Source organism: Dipodomys ordii, unplaced genomic scaffold (genome assembly GCF_000151885.1).
Source record: "Dipodomys ordii isolate 6190 unplaced genomic scaffold, Dord_2.0 Scaffold78, whole genome shotgun sequence".
Classification (NCBI taxonomy): Eukaryota; Metazoa; Chordata; class Mammalia; order Rodentia; family Heteromyidae; genus Dipodomys; species Dipodomys ordii.
The window spans coordinates 1955693-1978397 of record NW_012267294.1 but is presented as its reverse complement, the minus strand read 5'-3'; the positions used below and the strand labels follow the sequence as shown (position 1 = coordinate 1978397).

The 22705-nt window shown below is 36.6% G+C and overlaps 1 protein-coding gene across 1 annotated transcript; it reads left to right on the top strand.

Annotated features, from left to right (window-relative positions):
* Positions 1-1156: 1156 nt before the first annotated feature.
* On the top strand, positions 1157-12383 carry LOC105991866 (guanylate-binding protein 7-like). The gene is made up of 8 exons (XM_013024611.1): positions 1157-1169; positions 1383-1510; positions 3179-3318; positions 3489-3685; positions 6521-6766; positions 8312-8592; positions 9763-9975; positions 11913-12383. The coding sequence occupies exons 1-8, from the start codon at positions 1157-1159 to the stop codon at positions 12216-12218; spliced, it is 1524 nt and encodes a 507-aa protein (XP_012880065.1). The 3' UTR covers positions 12219-12383.
* The last annotated feature ends 10322 nt before the right edge of the window (positions 12384-22705 follow it).

Here is a 22705-nt window from a genome sequence, read left to right as displayed (position 1 = left end):
TACTAGATATTGCAAATAAGGGAAACCATGGGACCTATGTTTCTTAGTTAGTCGGAGATCAACATTGTGAGCAAAGGGAGCAAAGTTCCAGTGTTCTGCAATAGCTTCACAAGCTGAAAACTAAGCAAAGAATAAAAACAAAACAGAATAGTCAAAGATCACTGGTATTTATTCAGAAATCGCAGGGTATCATAGCAGAAATATGCCTGCTAGTCAAAGAACTTGAAGAACCATGAGATTTGGTTTTAAGCCAACAATGGGATTTGGTTTTTAGTCCACTAATTCCTAACAGATGGGAATGTGGTCATGTGCATGAAAACATGTAGAGAATAACCCTAGAAAGAATATTTATTGAAATTCTCTATGCTAAAAATATTCAAGTGTTAACAGCAAATATAATGGGGCATTTTGGAAATTCCTTCAGCATGAAACATTAGCAACAACATCTTACTCTAAGCAACATGATCAACATCACGATCACAATGTAGAGTAGTATGAACTGGACTTAGTAGGACACATATTGTACACTGTTTGTATATGGCAATCTAATATATAGTATTAGATGTCAGAACTGTTGGACATCTAGGCCTCAGGCCAACATCAAGAAGAATGTGACTCCTGCTAAGGGGAAAACTTTCAATCTTTATTAAGATTGACATGAAAGCTTATCATTTTAAATCCATACTCATAATATCTCATCCTACTCCTGTAAAAAACAGGAATTTTCCTTATTCTGTTTAATGACCTACAAGAATAGTATTCTGGTGCAATCCAATCTTACCTTCTCAGTTCCTTTGATTATTTTCTTCCTCCCACTGAAATAATTTCATTAGGACTTTAGAATCAATGCAGATGTCACCCAGTATGCTTTGTTTATAAAAGTGAAATAAAGGAAGATTGTGAGATATAAGGAAAGCACTAAGAATTGCATTTTCAAGAAAAAAATGATGCTTCATAATTTTTACTAACTTTATAAGGCCTATAAACCATATAAATAATGTAGAAAAATAGTTTCCCATACTGTCATATGTATTTCTTATTTTATTAAATACATGGTGATGTTTGTGATTTTTATTTATTTTTAAATTTTATTATCTTCAAGTCATTGCACAAAGACGTTATCATTCAACAGAGCAGTTCATGATTGCAGTGCATCATGATCAGTGTGGGTGATTTCCTTAAATAAGGTCATTTTATTTTCTCTTGTTTGATTTCCAGAGAAACTATTGCTAGTTGTATCAATCCTTTGCCTATGAAGGCTCCCTTCATTATATTTTATATCTTTTCTTCTAGCTCATTATTTTGGAAAGACAGACCCTCACAGTATGATATTCTCAGAACGTAAAACACACCTATATTAATATTTTTCTCTTTGGTTGCAGTTTTCCAGCTGGGCAGTACAGTGAGGCCTCAAACAAAAGGTATCTGGATGTGGTGTTTGACTCACCCAACAAAACCAAATTTCACCTTGGTCCTTCTGGACACTGAAGGTCTGGGTGATGTGGAAAAGGTAAATCAAAATCATGGAGAATTCTCCTTTGGTTGTATTTCTTAACTTACCATATTTTACCTTAATTAAATTTCCACTGTTAATTCAATTCCTACAACTACAAATCCAGTTATGAATTAAGGCTAAATTTTCTCTTTGCATTACTCTGATATACCCTAATATTTTGATGAATTATTATTCTTTTTAAAAACTTTCCTGCTTTTTCTGACTTTGTTTTTTTGGAATTGGTCACTAGGTCTACCCATTCTTTGTTCTTTTATTAGTCTTGGGCATCAAAATCAGATTTTCTACATCCTAGACAGTGTTCTACCAATGCGATAAAACCTTAATCTAGTGTAGACATCTTAATGTGAGATGGTAGTGACATTAAATTCTACCTCAGACACAGGGAGCATGTACATGTGCTATCAGAGATCTTCCATAAGGAAATATTTTCCTCTACACTGTCAGCTGCTCATTTATTTGTCATTCATATCAGCATAAAAGAAAGTCTATTTATGTTTTGATTTATGCTTCTGGTATTGGTTATTGGACAAAGTAGTGCCTTGCATACATACTAGTTATATGCTTACCACTGAGCTGGACTCCGGTCCCTATACCTTGTTTTTGCTTTGTTGCATCTTTGGATATTGAGAGTTCTTTCAGTTTGTTGTCCGTGTTATGATGAAATATTCTCTGCAGCTGAGAATATGATACAATGTAGTAAATACTCACTAAAGATACCAATACTAAGTCCCTAATCTACATTCTATAGATCCATCAGTACAAGGTAAGGACCTAGTTCAGGAGCCAACACACATTTTGTGTAACCAGTACAGGTGCTATAGATGTCCAGAAGTGGCCATATAACCCAGCTATATAGGTCAGATGCTATTTCCTAGGAGTATGGACTCTCAGCACTCACTTATGAGGCCAAGAGTACTTTGAATCTAATACCATAGTATAAATTGCTTTTGTCTAGAATTAATCACTTTCTTTGTAATTTGGAGAGAGTTGAGTAGTACATAGTTCTATTTTTCTGTACTTCAGTGTCCATCTCATCCTTAATCTTATTTCTGCTTTATCTTTCAGCCCTTTGCACATGCTCACTGCTTCAGCCAAATGATATGACTATGTGATACATATGTATGACTTATACTTTATAATATTTCTCATTTGTCTACTATTGGTTTTACAATGTGTGTGATCTTTTAATCTCTACTTACACATTCTATCAGCTTTTAAAATAAATGAAGCACATTGAAACAACAGCTATTATTCCAGTGAGACACTCACATGTGTGGAGCTGCAAAGCGTTTTTTCCTATTTACTAAAATGGTCAATTTTCTCTCACACAATAAAATTTTAGTGTATTATTGGCATAGATAATCATCTTGGATACATATATGCATATAGATGCATATATGTTGCATTTGTTTATATACAATAAATATGATCACATATAGTTGCTGTAGAGATTATTTTATCCACATTGACAATATCATTCACTCTAAATAAACCATGGCCTGAGGAACGTCACTATTAATGAAAAGCAAGTATAAACTAAGGATATTTTCATAAACTTTATCTTCTTTGTGCTTTCTATTTGAACTGTAGTCCTAAATGAACAATAAATGAAAGAATGAAACAAGTAGACTTCTCTGTCCCTTGCTCTCATGTGCTTTCTAGTGTGATCCTAAGTATGACTCGTGGATCTTTGCCTTGTCCATTCTACTCAGCAGTACCTTTGTCTACAACAGCATGGGAACCATCAACCAGCAAGCCCTGGACCAGCTGCAGTATCCTTCCTGGAAAAGAATACTCATGCTGTATTGAGTTTAGGAAAATGGCAACTAACCCTGTTTCTTTAAGTGACTCAGTTTTCCTGGTTGAGAATGGGTACATTACACAAAATGGAATGTTATCAATGGGTTTGTTGGTGAGATCTGAAACTTGTTTATGATGTATGGTGCTTTTCATTCCTTAGTTAAAATCCCAGCTATGTTACTGAACTAACAGAGCTAATCAAGGCAAAGTCTACTAAGAAGTCTGATGAAATGGATGACTCTGATGAATTTGTGAGTTTCTTTCCAGACTTTGTTTGGGTTGTTAGGGATTTCATTCTGGAGCTGAAGTTAGATGACCAGCCCATCACAGAGGATGAATATCTAGAGAATGCCTTAAAGCTTATTCCAGGTATCAGAGGGACGCTCGGGAAGGGGAAAGGTTCAGTAGGGTTATGGTATATACTAAGCCCCTTTAATCTGCATTGGATGTGCATGCTTATTTGAGATTGGATTGTGCTACAATATGATACACTAATTTTTGAAAGGCGACTAATTAGTTTTAAAAATACTACTCTTTAAAAAATTACATTTTTTACTCTTAAAAATTACATTTAAAAAATGTAATGTCAAATTCCACATTATAGTCCTCTAGTATCATTTATGACAACAATTCTCATATCTAAAAAAGTTAAATATATTTCAGTTGACAATTTTATTAAACACTACATGTAAACCAATGTTTTACAGAATTTAACAATTCTCATAGATGATATGTCATAGAACTTGAAGTTTCAAAATAAAAACCAACAATTCTTTCTAATATGTTGTACCTGAACATTTGAAATAACATGTTGTAGTGAAATAGTTCATCAACAGAACCATATACAAATATAATACTCACAAAATATGTTTTAGAAAATGTTTTGGTTTTTCATCTGAACAATTAGTAAGTCCACAGACACTTCAATGCTTGTTCGAGCATTATTGTTTGAAACTTTTCAAGTGGAATATAAAATCACTACAATGGGCACAAATACTGAATCAAATTATTTAAGGCTCATTAACATTATGAAAAATTATGCCTATTATAATCCATCCTATAATGTTGAAAGGTCCATTTGTTAATTCTGGGTTTTTTTGTTTGTTTTTTTGTTGGTCGTGGGGCTTGAACTCGGCCTGGGCACTGTCCCTGAGCTCTTCAGCTCTAGCGGAGTGCTCTACCACTTAAGCCACAGCTCTCCTTCCTAGTAAGTTTTTAAAGTAAAGTTTTTAAAGTTTTATGTGACAAAATTTAAATTGGGTTAGTATAGATTTAAATGTAATAAAATGGGTCAATTTTAAATCAAATTGTTTACTGCCTTGTATTTTACTAGTATGTGGCTCATTGATGTTCCTCAATGGAAGAATATTGTACAGTGAATACTTAAGAAAGAGCCCTGATATTTCTTTTAAATAAGGCTGTCAATCTTTTATTTACATTCCCAATAATATCAGTCTCTTCATTTGTCACCCTTATACTTAATGAATTATATATTTCACAGTTGTTAAATGTACATATTATCAAAGTGGACTGTTTCAGGCACTTGAAAAAACTATCAATATTTTTAGATATTATTTTATTCAGTCTTTCAATATTTATTGATCAATTCTTTTTTATTTTATAGGTTTTTATTGTACAATTACTGTATAGAGCAATTACAGTTACATGAGTAACGTAATGAGTACATTTCCTATCAGGCATTGCTGCCTCCTCCTTTTTTTTCCCCCTACCATCCCTTCCTTCCCACCTCCACAACTGCACTCCTCTACCTCTTCACTCTCCACCCCGCCTAAATTGTAAAGTTTGTTTTTCAACATAGTGTCTTGTACAAAGTGGTTTTTATTTTCTTGCTATTGTTTCTAACGTATTTATAATGTACCATGTAATTTTTTGTTTTTTTGGTTTTTTTGCATGTTCCTGCTCTACAGTATAACCACTGTTCTCACTGTATTTGATGTCCGTGCTCTGCATCTTGTATGTACACTTCTCTAATTTGAAGAGGGGATGGGAAAAAACAAAATGCTTATTGATCATTGCTCTAGTTGTTCACATTGTCTCTGTAAAGCCTAATAGAGTAATTTAGAGAATGAAGAGATATCCATAATACATCTAACTTAATTTTATTCTTTAAAATTTTTAGTGTAAGTAGTCTTTAAGCAATTTGTGGTATGTACTTATACTTGTGAGTGTGTATACATATGCACAAATATATGTATTTGTATATTTATAACAGCTTTTCTGTTTTGACTTGAATATTATGTGTCTTTTTTCTAGTATTTTTCCAGTAGCATCTTACCCTTTGCTAGTATAATTTTATGTCTTAGATTTCATTTCTGACAAAGATACAATAGAATAAGGAAACTGCTTCTAACCATTTTCCTTCACTACTCACTAGTTAAATTCTTAACTCAGGAGAGTTTTGCCAGAACTAGGGATACTAATCAATTTCCTCCTTTTGTGGACTGATAAATGTCTAATCTTCAATTACGTGTTTCCTTTTGCCTCTGTGCACAAGGTTGGTTTGCAATGAAGTATCATTTTAAAGAGATTTTAAGACAGTGAAGTAAAAATCTCTGGCAATGAAAATACTCAGCCCCTTGCCTGATGGCTGCCCTTCCAAAGATAAATTTTTCCCTTTTACTTTTTTATTGTAAATGTTTAAAATGTGTTATTGAATTTGTGTGTTGTCTATAGGCAAGTATCTTAATTTTTCTTAAAGATCAACTTTCATTTATAACTGTTACAATTAGGGCTTGCTACTCTATATTATTCATATATGACTTCATTTTTCACAGACAGTTTGTTATATCCATTATGTCTTTTTTTCCTTTCCTTATATTTTATTTTTTTATTGTGAAAACTTATTGTGAAAGTACAGGGGGGTTACAATTACATGAGCAAGGAAATGAGTACATTTCTTATCAAGCATTGTTGCTCCTCCTTTGTTTCCCCTTCCCATCCCTTCCCCTTTACCTTATCCACACAAGCCCACACCACCCCCCAATAACTAGTTTATGACTGAGGCATGCAGAAACTGTCAGACAAGGTGATGTTAGGTGAAATGAACCCCAAGATAAGGATTCAATTATTTTCTTTCTTGTGATTTTTTCTAACATATTTATAAGATGATTTCTTTGTTGCTTTGTATGTCCCTCCCCCATGGTATAACTCCTGCTTTCACTGTATTCCTTTTATTTTTTATAGGCAAGAATCAGAAAATTCTAAATGCCAACTTGCCTAGGGAGTGCATTAGACATTTCTTTCCAAAACGCAAATGTTTTGTCTTTGATCGACCTACAAAAGAAAAGGAACTCTTAATTCATTTTGAAGACTTGCCAGAAGACCAGCTGGATTGCAATTTCCAAGTGCAATCCAAAAACTTTTGCTCCTACATCTTTGCCAATGCAAAACCCAAGAACTTGAGGGAGGGAATTATTGTCACTGGGAAACGTGAGTCTTCTTTGCTCCTGGATCTACCTCTCTTCTTAATTCCCTTAAGTAATGCTTTGATTACATTTTTGCATTTGTTAAGGGTATAGAAAAATAGTAGTTCATGCTTCATGTAATTTCATCTTTCCTAATTATTGTTTGTCTACATGCAACTTCATTGAGACAGAATATATCTTAAGAAATTATTCCACAGATCATATAAGAGCTGACTGATGCTAAAGGTTAATTCCTGTGTTTTAGATTAAGTCACTTGGGAAGTGTTCTGTATGCATAGAAAAATATTTTGTGAATTTAAACTAGTTATAAAGCATATAAGATGCCAAGTTCCTAAAGGCATATTAGGAGTTTAAAATCAGAATTCAGTTAAAGTCTAGCTACAAAAGTGGCCTCAGAACGTGGACAACATGCACACATGATGTTAAGTTCTGTCATAATGTTCTTAAATTAACATGCAGATTTTCATTCATGTTTAGAATTGGATCCCAAAAGTTAGACAATTTATTTCATTTGTAAACTTCATTCATTTTGCTTGTGTAATCTGCTCTTAATTTTATATGGAATTCTCTAGACAGAATACATTGATCATATTGGTGGTTATTAGTGATTTAAATTATAATGTTTGTGCTGGGATGGTGGCTCAGTGGTAGAGCGCCTGCCATGCATGCATGAGGCCCTGGGTTCAATTCCTCAGCACTACATAAGCAAAAGGAAAAAAGCCGGGAGTGGCCCTGTGGCTCAAGTGGTAGAGTGCTAGCCTTGAGCTGAAGAGCTGAAGGACAGAGCCCAGGCCCATTGTTCAGGCCCCACGAATGGACCCCCCCCCCAAAAAAAGATTAAGTTATAATGTGTGAATTAAGAGCCTGAAAGAAAAAAATAAGAATAGGAAAAAGCAGTGCTGCCAGAAGAAGTAGACTTTGTCAAATAGGATAAAGGAATTTCATATCAGCTACTCAGGAGTCAGTGATTGGGAAGATAACAAATTAACGTTATCTAGGGCAACAAAATAGCAAGAAACTACCTCAATCAGTAAATGGGCATGTTGGCTTGTTCCTGTTAACACAAATATGCAGAAAGCGTAAAAAGGAGGCTCACAATTCATGATAGCACAGGTATATACAAAGGATGCTGTCCTTAAAATAATATCAGAAGCAAAAGTGGGGCTAGGAATGTGGTGTAGTGGTAGAGTGCTTGCCTAGCATGCATGAAGCCCTGGGTTTGATTCCTCAATACAATATAAACAGAAAAAGGCAGAAGTAGCGCTGTGGCTCAAGAGGCAGAGTGCTAGCCTTGAGCAAAAGAAGTTCAGGGTTCAGTGCCCAGGCCCCGAGTTCAAGCCACAGGACTGGAAAAAAGCAAAAAGTGTTGGTGGTGTGGTTCTATTCATATAGCACTTGCTTAGTGAGCTTGAAGCCCTGTGTTGAAGCCATGATATCACCAAAAAAGTGTGAAAGTTGTTTAAAGTCTTAATGTTTTTCAGAATGCTAATTTTAGAATAAAATAGAAGTGTAGCTTGACGTTTATCCTTAAATTATTGGGCTCATCCAGGACTGGGGACTCTGGTGGAGACTTATGTCAGTGCTATCAACAGTGGAGCAGTGCCATGTTTGGAGAACGCTGTGACCACCCTGGCCCAGCGAGAGAACTCAGCAGCTGTGCAGAAGGCAGCCGACCACTACAGCCAGCACATGGCTCAGCAATTGAGGCTCCCCACTGAGGACTTCCAGGAGCTGTTGGATGTGCATGCGGCCTGTGAGAGAGAAGCCATTGCAGTCTTCATGGAGTTATCATTCAAGGATGACAAGTGGGAATTTCAAAAGGATCTGATGGTATAATGTCTGCTCCTGGTCTGTCTTTCCTGACATCTTCCCCTTTTGAGACAATGCTTATGCTCATCATTTTAATCCTATTGATCATTTCCTGTGTGTATTTTTAGAAGCCTGGAATTTTATGAGTGTCAGCATTCCTGTAGGTTGATGGGTACCAGACATTTACCTTTTATTGTTGCATAACAAATTACAATAGGCTGGCAAGTAAAAAACCCAGGCACCAGTGACTCATACATTAATCCTACCTCCTCAGAAGACTGAGATCTGAGATCATTGTTCAAAGCCCATCTGGGTAGGAAAGCCCATGATCCTCTTATCTTCAATTAAACAGCCAAAGTATAGAAGTGGAGACATGACTCAAATGGTGCTAGCCTTGAGCAAAAAGCTCTGGAACAGAGCCCAGTCTCTGAGTTCAAGCCTCAGGAACAGCATTAAAAGAATCAAATGTGCATTTATATTTTTATTCCATACCATTGGATAAATATGACATATGGTTCTGTATGTCTTATATAATCAAGTACTTATAACACACAGTTGCTATATATATATATATATATATATATATATATATATATATATATATATATATATATATATATACAAATGCAATACAGTCCTGTTTATCTTACGTATTGTGTGTGGATGTGAGATAAGCCAACAAGTGCTCGGCTCAGGACACCCAAAGGAGGTCACAACTTCAGACTCTGCAATCAATTTTCTGTCAGGATAAAACCACTTCACACTCTTATGTGCACATTGCAAGAATTAACAAATGGTTCGAAAACCATGAACATATGAGAAACTTAAGAAATACTGCAAACTTTTTTTTAATGCATTCCTTTTCATTCTTGCAATACACATCCTGAGCTTACTCTCCTTTTAGACACATTCACTTGCTATAGCTTCTTTTATGGCTTAATTGTTGTTCATCACTGGGCTGTTGAAAGAATTGTGTGGGGCCTGTACTTGAATCCCATCATTTTACAGAGAATGATCCAGGCTCTCAGAATGTTCAGGGACTTACCAATATTACTCAGTTTCCAGAAGTGATAATGGCTCCGTCCCCTGTCCCCATGTGCTCCGAGGCCTTCACCTTACTTCTTCCATGAAGATCACCATGGAATTTCTTTCTAATGCCTTCATTGTACTGTCTTCCTATCGTCTTAACAGAACACCATAGAGAGAAAGAAGGATAATTTCATCCAGCAGAATGAAGATGCATCTAGCAAATACTGCCAGAAGGAGCTGAAGAAAATTTCCCAGTCTTTAATGGAAAGCATTTCCAATGGCACTTTCTTTATACCTGGAGGGCATAATTACTACTTGGAAGGCAAGAAAAAGATTGAACAGGACTACAAGCTATTGCCCAGGAAAGGGGTAAAGGTGAGGAATAAGGGGATGAATTGCAGTTAGTCAGAGAATCTCATTTATGTATTTAGCTGTTTATTTATTTATATTTTGTTAGTTGTGGGGCTTGAACTCTGGGTTTGGTCTCTGTCCCTGTACTCTTCAGCTCAAGGCAAGTGCTCTACCGCTTGAGCCACAGCGCCACTTCTAGTTTTCAAGTAGATGTTTGGAGGTAAGGGTCTCATGGACTTCTCTGCCTTGGCTGACTTTGAACCGTGATCCTCAGAGTTCAGCCTCCTGAGTACCTAGTATTACAGGCATGAGCCATCAGCACCTACCTGCATGGGAATCTCATTATTAAAGAACACAGAATCATTTGTGAGAAGAAAATCTGCATTTCCCTTCTATATCCACAATTAAATATTCTTCCTTATACTTCCAGAAACTTCCAGATAGAGTAGGATTTTTTTCATAGATCAAAGCCTGCAATTGTTTCTTAATTAAGTTGATGAGATTTAAAAATTAAATATACCCTTTGTTCTATTCACAAGAAACATAGTCTTGCCACAGATACAAATAGTAAATTGAATTTAACAAGATAAGGTATGTCATGCTGGCATGAACACCGAATAAAAAATAATGGTGGGATTAATATGGTAACAATATTAGTGTTAATAATGCTCACACATATTCAAAATCATATTTTATTTTTCATTTTGGGTTTTTTCTTTTGTTTAATTTAACACAAGGTGTTTCATGTAGCTTAAGGCTGGTTCCAACCCATATCATTTCCACTTCAGCTTCCACAATGCTGTGATTAGAAGTATGTACCACTATGTCTCAATTTCGACACCCTATTTTGTATCATACTCAATAACCTTTAATTTCAGGCTACGTGGACAACTATAATTTAAATTTCAGAAATATCTATAAGTTACTACTGTTATCCAAGTTTTGTAGTTGAGAAATATGAGGCATAAGGAAGCTAATAAGTTGTAAATTCCTAGAGCCTGTACTCAGGAAACCTGGTATGCAGTTCATAGGATAGCCATACAGAACTCTGGAGTTAGTTCAGGAAAGATTTCTCCAAGAATAGAATGAAGGTCAAGATGAATTATCAGAGGATTCCTTGTATTTTAAATAAAAGAATACAGGTATCTTGGTAGAAGAATAGAATGTAGGGATATATTGTTTATTTTTGTGGTACTGGGTTTTGAACCTAGGAATTCTTACTTGCTCAGGTAGTGCACTCTCATTGGACCCACGCTTTTAGTTTGGCTCTCTGCTGGTTATTTTGGAGAAAGCGACTCATGGATTTTTCTGTCTGGGCTTGTTTCAAATGAGGATCCTCTGTATCTCAGTGTCTAACTAGTTATGATTTGTAGGCATGAGCCACCAGTGCCCAGATAGAGAGTATACACTTTAGGTACATATAAATCTCATTGATATCTTGGAAAAGCAATGGATTTCTCTGTTGCAAAAGAAATAAAAGGCTTGAATCTGGGTGCTGGTATCTCATGCCTATAATCCTAGCAAGTATACACACATATATACATACAAACACACACATATATACATATATATATATATATATATGTATAATCTCAGCAGGCTGAGATCTGAGGATAGGTACTGTTATCTCCAATTAACCACCAGAAGACTAGAAGTAGCACTGTGGTTCAAAATGGTAGAGTGCTAGTTTTGAGCACAAAGATCAGGAACAACAGCCAGGCTGTTAGTTCAAACCCCACAATGAATGAAAAAAGGCTGGAGTGCTAAGGCAGAGGCTGGTATAAAATGTTTCTAAGCACTACAAGAGAGATTGGCTTTGGTATTATGGTTTCAGAAGGAACAGACACAGAGGACTCTAGAAGACAATTGAAATTTTACAGGATTTAGAAGGAAATAATTTCTGCAACAAAAGAATAAACTTTTGTTGTTTGACATATTCCACTTGTTTATTGGTTTCCTAGGCAAATGAGGTTCTCCAGATCTTCCTGCAGTCCCAGGATGCTATAGAAAAATTGATCCTACAGTCAGACATAGCTCTCACTGATGGAGAGAAGGACAGAGCAGGTACTGGGCAAGGTAACACTTTCAGAAGAGGGGGTTGTTTCCTGAAAACCTTAACTGATGGACATGAAGATCTTTATGAAAGGAGCTTCCTGTTCTACACTGGAATGTACAAGATGCTAAATCTGAAAAATAAGAGGTCAGCTCTAGTCATAGCCAGTGTGGCAACACATTTCCATGTCATTCTCACATGTGCCTGGGTTTGATCATTGGAAAAATTCAGAGACAGTTTGGGTTCTGATCCCAGTGGGTTAGGGTTAAGGCTTGATTCTTGTTGTTTTCTTCTCTAAAACCAATGTGGAATAGCTGAGCGAGCTGCAAAGGAAGCAGCTGAGAAGGAGCTGGAGGTGCTAAGACAGGAACAGAAGGAGCAGCAGCAAAAGATGGAGGCCCAAGAGAAAAGCTACAAGGAAAATATGGCCCAACTACAGGAGAAGATGGAAAGGGAAAAAGAGAATCTGATAAGAGATCAGGAAAAGAAGCTGAAACACAAGCTTAAGGTGAGTCTGGATGGGGCCTGGGATATATCACAAGGATACTTGTGAGCCTGCCTTTGCCAGCTCCTCCCACCTTCTTGAGAGAATCACAGAGAGCTAGGAGCACATCTGTTCTTACTACCCATGAATCAGGAGGAAACATTAGACAAATGTGTCAAAGAACACCGTGGTCTTGGAGTGTGGGGAAAGAGAGACAGAGACAGAGAGAGAGAGACAGGGACATCCTTAGCTCCAAGGGTTGTTAAGGGAAAACTCTGGATATTCAGTAAGTTTTAATTTCAGGGTTTACTTTTTCATTTTGTACATTCAAGAAGAAATGCGTAAAGAAGGATTTAAAAATAAATATGAAGTTATTGGTACACAAATACATCAACTGAGAAAGGATATTAAAATAACCAAGAAAATGAAGCTACGGTTTCAAAACTTGTTGGATGGCTGGGAGATATGCTTCTCATATCAGTGCCACAACCACTTACTAAGTTAGTTGGTGCTTTTTATAAAGGGATACCCTACACAATGAAATAAACTACAGATTTCTTTTAAGAATTAAAAAAGAAATCCATTCTTTTGTCTGAATCTTAATTTCATGTTGATATCATGATATTTTTTAAAAGGTCAAATCAAGGACACAAGAATGGAGGGATGATGAGCAAATGCAGTCATTATATTTAACATACATTATATTAAAAATGAACAATGTAATTTTGTGTAGGGACCAGAGGAATAAATAGGGAGAAAGTGAAGGAAGGGAAAACATTACCCAAGAACTCTTGTACTCATAACCTGAGTTATAGAACTGTGACACATTTGAACAACTCTTTAATAACAACAATAAAAATTGAGTTTATAAATAATAAAAACAAAAATATATAGACTATTAATTATCTCAATAGAAATGAAAAAAGTAACTTGAATATATTAAAGCTTCCTGTACAATACCTGAACATAATATCATTCATATTAGTGTAACTAATAAGCTGATTAGAAAACATACTGAAAGAAAATACTAGCCTATGTAAATACCAAAATTAATGATAATAAAAACTTTTAAGTAAAAAGTTGTTCCTAAAAAGGTACATGAAATCCTGTAGAATAAAAATCAGAAAAACTCTTTAAATTATTACTAAAATATTAATTTTAGATTGATAGGATCAAAATGTAGATGATTCCTTAATCAATATGTCAATATACAGTGATTCAAAGAAATATGTAACACAAATTTTTTGGAACTATATTTTAATATTTATATATCAGATTACAAATATTCAAATTCCCTCAAGAAGCAAAAACCAAAATTCAAAATGAACCCAAGAATTGTATACTCAAAAGTGGTGAGGTGAATGGGACATAGGGTAGATTAATGAACAGGAGAAGAGAGGGAGAATGCAGTCAAGAATGTAATGTATAACCACAAAATTAAAAAGAATAAGAGAAGGGGGGTAAAAAAAGGAGGATGAGAAAAGGATAAGAAAAAGAGGGTGACATTGATCAAGATATATTTTGTTCAGAAACTTCTCCTTTGTACAACTACTTAAACATAATAATAAAAAGAAAAAGTATGAACAAAACAACCAAGGATATTCTAGAAAATGAAAAGATGGATCAATTAGAGAGCAAAAGTTCCAACCATGTTGTAGAGTCCAACCCATAAATAGCATAATGACACCAGCCTCTGAATATTTTTATTGGGGTAAAAAACAAAATCTAGGAGTATAGGTATTGTAGAATCATGTATGCAATGAATTTCAAATTTTGTTTGGCCAAAACAAATTTAAAAATCTCTCTATATTAGTACGTGTGTGTGTGTGTGTGTGTGTGTGTGTGTGTGTGTGTGTGTGAATGTATAAATAACCACACTATGGAGAGGCTTCAAAAAAGAAATCTACACAGTTATGTCATTAGATAATTAAATAAGGATAGTAATTTTAAAAATCAGTGCTATAAATAACATCCACATTGAAATAATGGAACAAATATGTAAGAAGGAATTGAAGTTTCATTGCAAATGAGCTGTACAAAACAAATTTCTGAGATGCCAGTGCCCACTATAGAGCAGGCAGGAATAACAGATTTGGTTCTGATTTGACCCTGGGTTGGCAAAGATTTGGGGGAACAGGAATTACTTTCTCATTGCTGGTGAAAGTGGTAATGTGATGTACACTTGTATTTTAAAGGGTTAAATGCAGAAGCCTGTGCTCCATTTCAGAATTATGTGGTAGATTGCCCCTGTGCCAACATACATACAAAGGCATATGTTTTCTGGCAGACAATTGGATATACCTTTTTGTCTGGTATTAGTATGGTTCTCCTGCCATGTATATGTTTAGTATGATACTGACTTATTACTTAGTCAAAAAGAAATAAAGATGAGAACAGAAAACAAAAATTAGCAAACATTTTCAGGATTGAAATAATCCCACTACAAGATGGACTATTAATGCTGTGGAAAATGGCACCAGTCAGTTCAACAGGAAGAGTGTTGCTATCACTAACACTGAAGAAACACAGGTCTGCATCCTGATCTTTCTTTCCATATGTATTCTGTATAAAGCCTGGGATGATGACTACAAATGGTTTTCAAATTCCAACCCCATTTGTATAAAGTTAGTGAATTAGAAGAAATCCTTCTCTTCAGGTCCAACTCAGAGATTTTTGATCCCTCTCAGATGTTTTGCTGAGTACTTTGATGAACTAAACCTGTGTCCGTTGGATATGTTATTTTTGGATTCTAGGATTTTTCACACAGTATATCAACTTCTTTAAGTAACCCAGTTTTCATATCTAAATTGTGTCTTTTCCAGAGATTGTTCCTCTATATGTTCTCCTATTTCAAACCTTCTTGAAGTGGATGGGGTATCCTCCTTGCATGATCCTTAAAGTATGGTATCAGAAATTCTTTCTTGGAACTGTAAAAATGATACTACACATGCATTGCTATCTCCTCTACTATCACTTAATCCCATGTATTTGGTCTTGATCACTATTTATTTTTAATGTCTAGATACTCTTAAGAACATAGACACCAGGTATTCCAGAAAGCATTTTGAGGCAAGTGCTCACTGAAAAGCCAGAAAAGAACTTGACAATAAAAGACAACCATAGACCAATAAAGTACTTGCTAAACAAATTCAACAATACATCTAAAACATCATACACCATGCTCAACTTGGTTCCAGCTATGTAAAATTGGTTCAACATATACAAATCAATAAATGTAATACAGAACATAAACCTGATTAATGACGAGAATCACAATCATTAATTGATGCAAACAAGGCCTTTGAAAGAATTTGAAATCCTTTAATGATTTAAATTCAGAAGAAACTAGTAATAGGAGCATTCTTTACCATAATAAAGGTTTTATGTGACAACCAACAGCCAATGTTATAGTAAATAGGGACAATTTAACTTATTTCTCACTTCCGTTTTTGGTTGATCATGGGGCTTGAACTTAGCCTATTTCTTATAAAATCAAGAGTGAAACAAAAGTGTCCATCTCTCTACATTAATTACTATAATAAGAATTCTAAGCCAGAACAATAAGACAAGAGAAAGAGATAAAAAGGGATCAAAATAGGGAAAGAAGATGCCATATCATGCCTGTGTAAAGATCATATAATACTATACCAAAGGATTCTAAAGCCTCCACATGGTGGGAACCTTGGAACCCAGTGTCAGCTATGACTGGGTACAAGAAGTGTGATTGGATGGTATGTGGATGTAAAGAAAGGGTGATGCTATGTGTGAATGAATTAAGAAAATGTTATGCACAATTCAGCTATAATGAAGAATTAAATTACATAATTTGTAAAGAAGTGAATAGATTGGAAAAATGTCATATTAAGCAAAGTAGGAAAAAGTAGGCATATTTTCTTTTATATGTGGATGCTAGGCTTAAAAGATAAATATACATGTAAACACATAAAGATGATAAAAATATAAATTCTGATTATATATACACATATACCCTTTAATCACTATACATATCTCTCACAGAATTTGTGAAGGACAATTAACATGCTAGTTCACAAAAGGAATATTAGTAAGTTGAAATTTGTTCAGTCTGAGATGTCAGGGAGAGTGAGTAGGTGAACACAGAGAGGGAACGATAGTGAATGGGGTCAAATGCTTAATGTTCAGGTATGAAAATGGAACAGCGAATCTTCCTGAGATTGGTTTGCAAAGGAAGAATGCTGAGGAGAGAGAATAACAGAAGGCATGACTTTCACCAAGACCTATTGTACACATAAATAGACCTATTAAAATAGAATCCCTTTGTACAACTAACAGGCTACTAAAAGGAAAACTGACTGAATAAAAACTTAGTTTATCATGTAATAGGGCCTAGTTTTATCTATCCTTATTGTCTTAGTTGCTCTTTGAGTTCTTAAAACACCTGATCCTTGCACATGCAATTAAAGGAGCAGCCCCATGCCCTTTGAGGACAGACACTATGTATGCTCCAAACTTCTCTCACCTGTCACAGATATCCAACACTTAGAAGCCATCTCTGTCTCACAGCTGAAATAATTGTTATGTTTAAATGGCAAAGGAAGTGCTATAATCATGTGAACATCCCATTTCCATCATAAGTGTTCTTGCAGTTAAGGGTACTTCTTTGAAATAAAATGTAAGAGTCAGTTTGTAGTGGGAATGCTACAGGCTTGCAGAGTTTTCATGAAATGATGACTGTGTAGGTAATAAGAAAGAGAATGTGCATGTAAGGCAATGTTTATTGATATAGTAGCAATGTGGGAATCAGAAACATACAAAACTTGTTGGCTCTTTCAATGAACTTGATGTAAAACCAATAATTGGTTCTTAAAAGGCCTTGACATATATGAAAGTTTGAGATATGTACTAAATGTTTTAAACACTCAAATAGTTTTTTTAGGCAGCTCTTGGAAAATCCTGTAAGAAGATGGCCTCATGATTGTTATTGCAAATAATATTACAGTAAAAAGTCATTGCTTGCCCATGTCTGTTATATATTTTGGCCTTTCCAAGACTCCCTCCATCAACTCCCTCTGTTTTTTCTTAGTTTAGAAAAAAATTCATTTTTAGGTAACAATGCTGAAATGTAAAAGATATTTTCAGCAATCAGACACAAGTCATTAACATCAACTGATTAAAAAGACAGTAGAAGATTTCACTACATCTTTATATATTGGAATCTTGAAGGTCAACTTCCCTTTGAATTAAAATTTAAGTAATTTTAGCAGTACTTTATTTCCACATTATTTCCAAAATGTGAATCAGTTCAATCATATTTTCATTATTAAAGCTGAACAAACACAAAAGTAACTGGACTACAGTACACAATGATAAACTGTAATAATATAAAAATATTTAAATGTAAGAATTCCTTTTTAAATGTAAAACATACATAATACAAAAAGAAGACACTGAAGTCTGATATGTAGTAAGCACTTAATAATTTTTCACGTGAAACTCAAATTTATATCATCCCATGAAAACTTAAGGTAGAGCTCATCCTGTGTATTTTAAGTTTGCAAAAGACTCTCACGTATGCTCTCTTTATATCTATATTTATGCACAATTTTTATTGTAAAGCTGATATGTAGACGGGTTACAGTTACTAAGTCAGGTAATGAGTACATTTCTTTTTGAACACTGTCACCTCCTCCCTCATTTTCTCCCAGTTTCTCTCCTGCCAAACCTCTCTCCACAAGTTGTATAGTGCATTTCCAACTGTGTCTACTGAGCATCACTGCTGAATTGCTTCACCCTTTGTCCTGCCATTTCTGTGCTTCCCTTTAGCCTCTCTAAATCAGATATATGCAAGACAAAGGTTACAGAAATCAAGAACAGTGACAAAAGGGAATAAACCAAAACGGGAAAACAAACCACAAACAATGTAATGGAAAACCACTGTGTCCATTTCTTTGAGTTCATTTGGATAAGTATCATTTTTTTCTTTTTAATACGTTTTTTATTGTAAAAATACTGTACAAAGGAGTTACAGTTACATGAGTAAGGTAATGAGTATATTTTCTATTGAACATTGTTGTCTCCTCCTTTGTATTTCCCCTACCATCCTTTCCTTCCCACCTCTACAACTACTCCTCACTCTCCACCCACCTCCCACACCCCGTGGAAGTTGTAAAATTCATTTTCAACATAGTGTCTTGTACATCTCATTGTTAAAATGGGTCAACCTGTATCCCTATTTAAGCATTTTGGTTTTTTCCCTTCCCCTCCCCAAATTAGAGAAGTCTTTATACAAGATGCAGGACACCGGAATCAAATACAGTGAAAACAGGGGTTATGGGACACAAATTTTTTTTCTTTCTTGCCCACTGAGGGGCAACTGGGTTGATTCCGTATCTTAGCTATGATAAGCAATACTGCAATGAACATGGTGGTACTGCTGGCTTTAGTTAGGCCTGGTTTTGGGGTCATTTGGATAAATGATCAGGTGTGGATTGCTGGGTCCTAAGAAAGCGCTATATTTAGGGTTTTGAGGAACCTCCACACTGCTTTCCAGAGTGATTAAATAAGTTTATATTCCCACCAACAATGTAGTAGCCTTCCCTTTTTCACATCCCTGTGAGCATCTGTTATTGTTAGTTTTCTTGATAATGGCCATTTAAAATGGAGTGAGGTAGATCTCAATGTTGTTTTGATTTGCATTTCTTTTATGGGCAGAGGAGTTGAACATCTCTTCATGTGTCTATTGGCCATTTCCTCAAAAATCAGGAAGGAGTTCTCTACTTTTCTTTGGTATAGTACTGGAATTCCTAGCAAGGGCAAAAAGGCAAGAGGCAAACAGAAAGGGGACCCAAATAGGGAAAGAAGAAGTAAAACTCTCTCTCTTTGAAGAGATATTCTGTATATAAAGATTCTGTACTTGATTCTGTATAAAAAGAACCCCATAGATTCCTCTCCCAAGTTACCTGAGCTGATCCAACACTTATGCAAAGTAGTGGGGTACAAAATTAACCCTTAAAATCAGTAGTGTTACCCATTTGGGGATAAGTACCACGGTAGTATGACAATAGGACAGGTTTTTAGGACTGGAACCAACCCGGTGTTTTGTAGATGTATGGATCTTAGGGTTTCAGAGTTATGGGTAGGTGTTTCCTATTTAGCTCTTTTTTTCTTTACTTGGAGAGGGATATTGTGGCTTCTGGGTCAAGATTACGTATAGTTGTAACTTGTGAGACAATCTGAGTTTGGCTGATAAATAGTCTGCTCCTTAAAGTTAATGAGATAGGTCCCTTGTACTCAAAATAGTCAAATAGAGACAATTTTGTAGTAAAAAATAGAACCAGCTGTACGTTGGGCCACATATAAACCGTTAAGGATCAATGGACTTGAGCAGATGGAGAAGAGAAGGGTTATTATTGGAGAGATATGAATATAAGTTCAGGGGAGAACTTGGGTATAATGATGTTAGAAGGGTAAGAACAGCTTAAGGGGAGTGGTATATGTAGGAGGAGGAGAATAAAGACCTTGTTTTTGAGTGTAAGAGGTAGAAAAGAATTCGAAGAAGGGTTATGTAGGGAATAGCTTAGAGATCTAGAGGAAGATAAGAAAAAGAAGTCATATGTAAGTGCATTTAGGAGACTTGCTGAGATTAGAAAAAGGTTATTCAGATATTATTGGAAATCATTTAATATAAGATAACTCCTGTAATTATTGTTTACACACATAGAAGGAGGCCTTACTTTGTGTAGAACTAGACAGGGTAGATATGATGGATTAGTAGTGTAATGTAGAGCGAAACTAGAAGGGGAGAGTGAAAAGAAAAGAAAAGAAAAACCTTACAAATTAGGAAATTGGAAAGTGGACGAAAAAAACGAATAGTAATGAAAAATAGAAGATTTAAGTGGAATAGCAAATCCTAAATCAAAATACACCTCACTAATACACAGAAATAAAAACAAACAACAAATTATCAGACATAAAAACAAACAAAACAAAACAAAAACCACAATAAAAAACTAAAGGATGTGTTTTTCGGATTCTTTGGAGGAACATTAGTCTCCCAGTCCTCCTCAAAGCAGATTCCTGATAGAGCCTTGTATGCCTTGTGGCTTGGTTGGGAGTAGATGGCCTTTTGATGGGGGAGGCACCCTGCTATCTAGAGTCCTACTCTCAGGCCTGGTGGCTGGGGATTTTGAGGGGTTTAGGTTTGTGGACTGCTATCATAGGCCTGGGGCTGTGTTCCCAGGCTTTCCCAGGTAGCCACAGGAGCCTTAGGAACAGAGCTTATGTCAGTGTTCTGTTCTGCTATGATCCCTCCCTTTTGGAAAGGGGCTTGGGTCAAAGGGCTTTGGGATCCCGCAGGGAATTGCCACCCAGGGAGTGGACCCAGTTGGGTTACTCACGAGGTCTGTAGCTGGTGGTGCTCTGGACCTCAGAGCCTGTTCTTTGGTAGGTAGGATGGAGTTGGCAGGTTCTCAGTCAGAGGGTCTGGGTGTTGGCAGGTCCAGGTGTGTGTGGGGGGGGGGTGGCTCTGCTGATGCTGAAGGGTCTCCTCTGTGGCATGGGGTGTCCTGGCACTGGGAGGACCGGTGGAGGCTGGTGTGGACAGCAGGAGGCCATGCTGGTCTGCAGCAGAGGTGGTGGGAGACGGAGGGTGGCAGCGGGCAGCCTTGGGGGTGGCTGCCTGTGGCTGTGAGTTGTGTCAGCAGAGATCCCTGTGGCAACTTGACACTGCAGTGGCTGCAAGAGCCTGAGGTCTGCACAGAGTGGAAGCAGGAAGGGAGCAGCTCCCTGTAGAGCGCCCAGTGGGCAGGGTGGCGGGCCCATAGAGCCAGGGATTGGCTGCGGCTGTGGTTTCCTGGGGGCTGTATGCAGGGTTGGAAGGGGCCCAAGGGGATCCTGCTGTAGTATTGCTGAGTTTGATTCTTCCCTGTAGCTGCCCTGGGTGGGAGGGGGACGGGCGGGGTGGGGCTGTTTAGAGGTCTTCACCAGATTCCCTCCTAACTTTCCATGGGTCTGGTGTTGAGCGCTTTCTTCAGTTTTTGGGTCCCCCCTGAGAGGTGTGGTGCAGCTGCTCCACAGGGGTCCCCTTCACTGTTTCTCATTTCCCTTTCCTTCTTTGCCTGCTAGGATAGTCTTCTTGTAGTAGAAGAAGTCTTTAGATATTTAGGGTCTCTTGAAGGAAAGTGTGCCTGTGCCCCTAGATCTTCTTTTGGTCAGAAACATGTAGTGGGACTGCTTGTGAGAATGTGGCCATCTTCTTCCAATTACTACTGTCCATGGGAGACTCGGGACATTTGGGAGGAATGATTTTTCCACTTGATTCTTTGTGCTCTCTTCCACTTCATGTTCTAATATTGTAGTAAACACCAGTGATCCATACGCAGCACAGACTTATGAGCCTTAAATTCTTATCCTTGGACAAAACAAATGAGACCTGCCATCTGTAAATCTTGTGTTTTCCTAGAGATGACCTAAATCTTCTATTAGTATGTCCTGATATGTCTGATGAACCTTCAACTACACTCATCTCTGTCATGCTCTTTGCCTTTTCATTGCTTTTGTTTCTTCCCTCTTGGCATCCAGAAGGAGAAAACTGAATTTTTCTCCAGCTTCACTTTTGAGACAGCCAACATTTCATTTTGTTGCTTGGACTAGATGAAAGTGTTGAAATGCTTGACACTTCACCCATTTCTCCACTGCAAAAAACAGGAGTTATTAATAGTCCACTATAGGAAAGTTTTTCTACATTCACCTGTGTGTGACACTAGCTTTCTATTATAGAACCACTATACATATCTCCAGACAGGGATGGGGAGGGTTCCTGAGACATTGCCACTTCAAGGCAGACATTTAGGAGTGACACCCTGACAAACCATGTTGAATAATGTACTAGACATGCGGTGTGGAGGCCCGCAGTCCTGCACAGAAACTCCCTCCTGGTAGATTCAGGTAGCCATGGTTGTGGCAAATGTGGCTTAGGCAGGGAAGGAGGTGGTGAAGTGGGGAGGGGTGCAGTGGTGACCCCTGTGGCAGCCAACTCTGCCAGACCGCTTCCTTCCTGCCCAGTCCATATTCCTTTCCAATCTCCACTTCCTAGACTTGTTTTATTTTATTTATTTTAATTTATTTTATTTGTGAACATACTGTAAAGAGGGGTTACAATTACATGGGCAGGATAATGCATACATTTCTTACCAAGCATTGCAGCCTCCTCCTTTGTTTATCCTTCACATCCCTTCCCA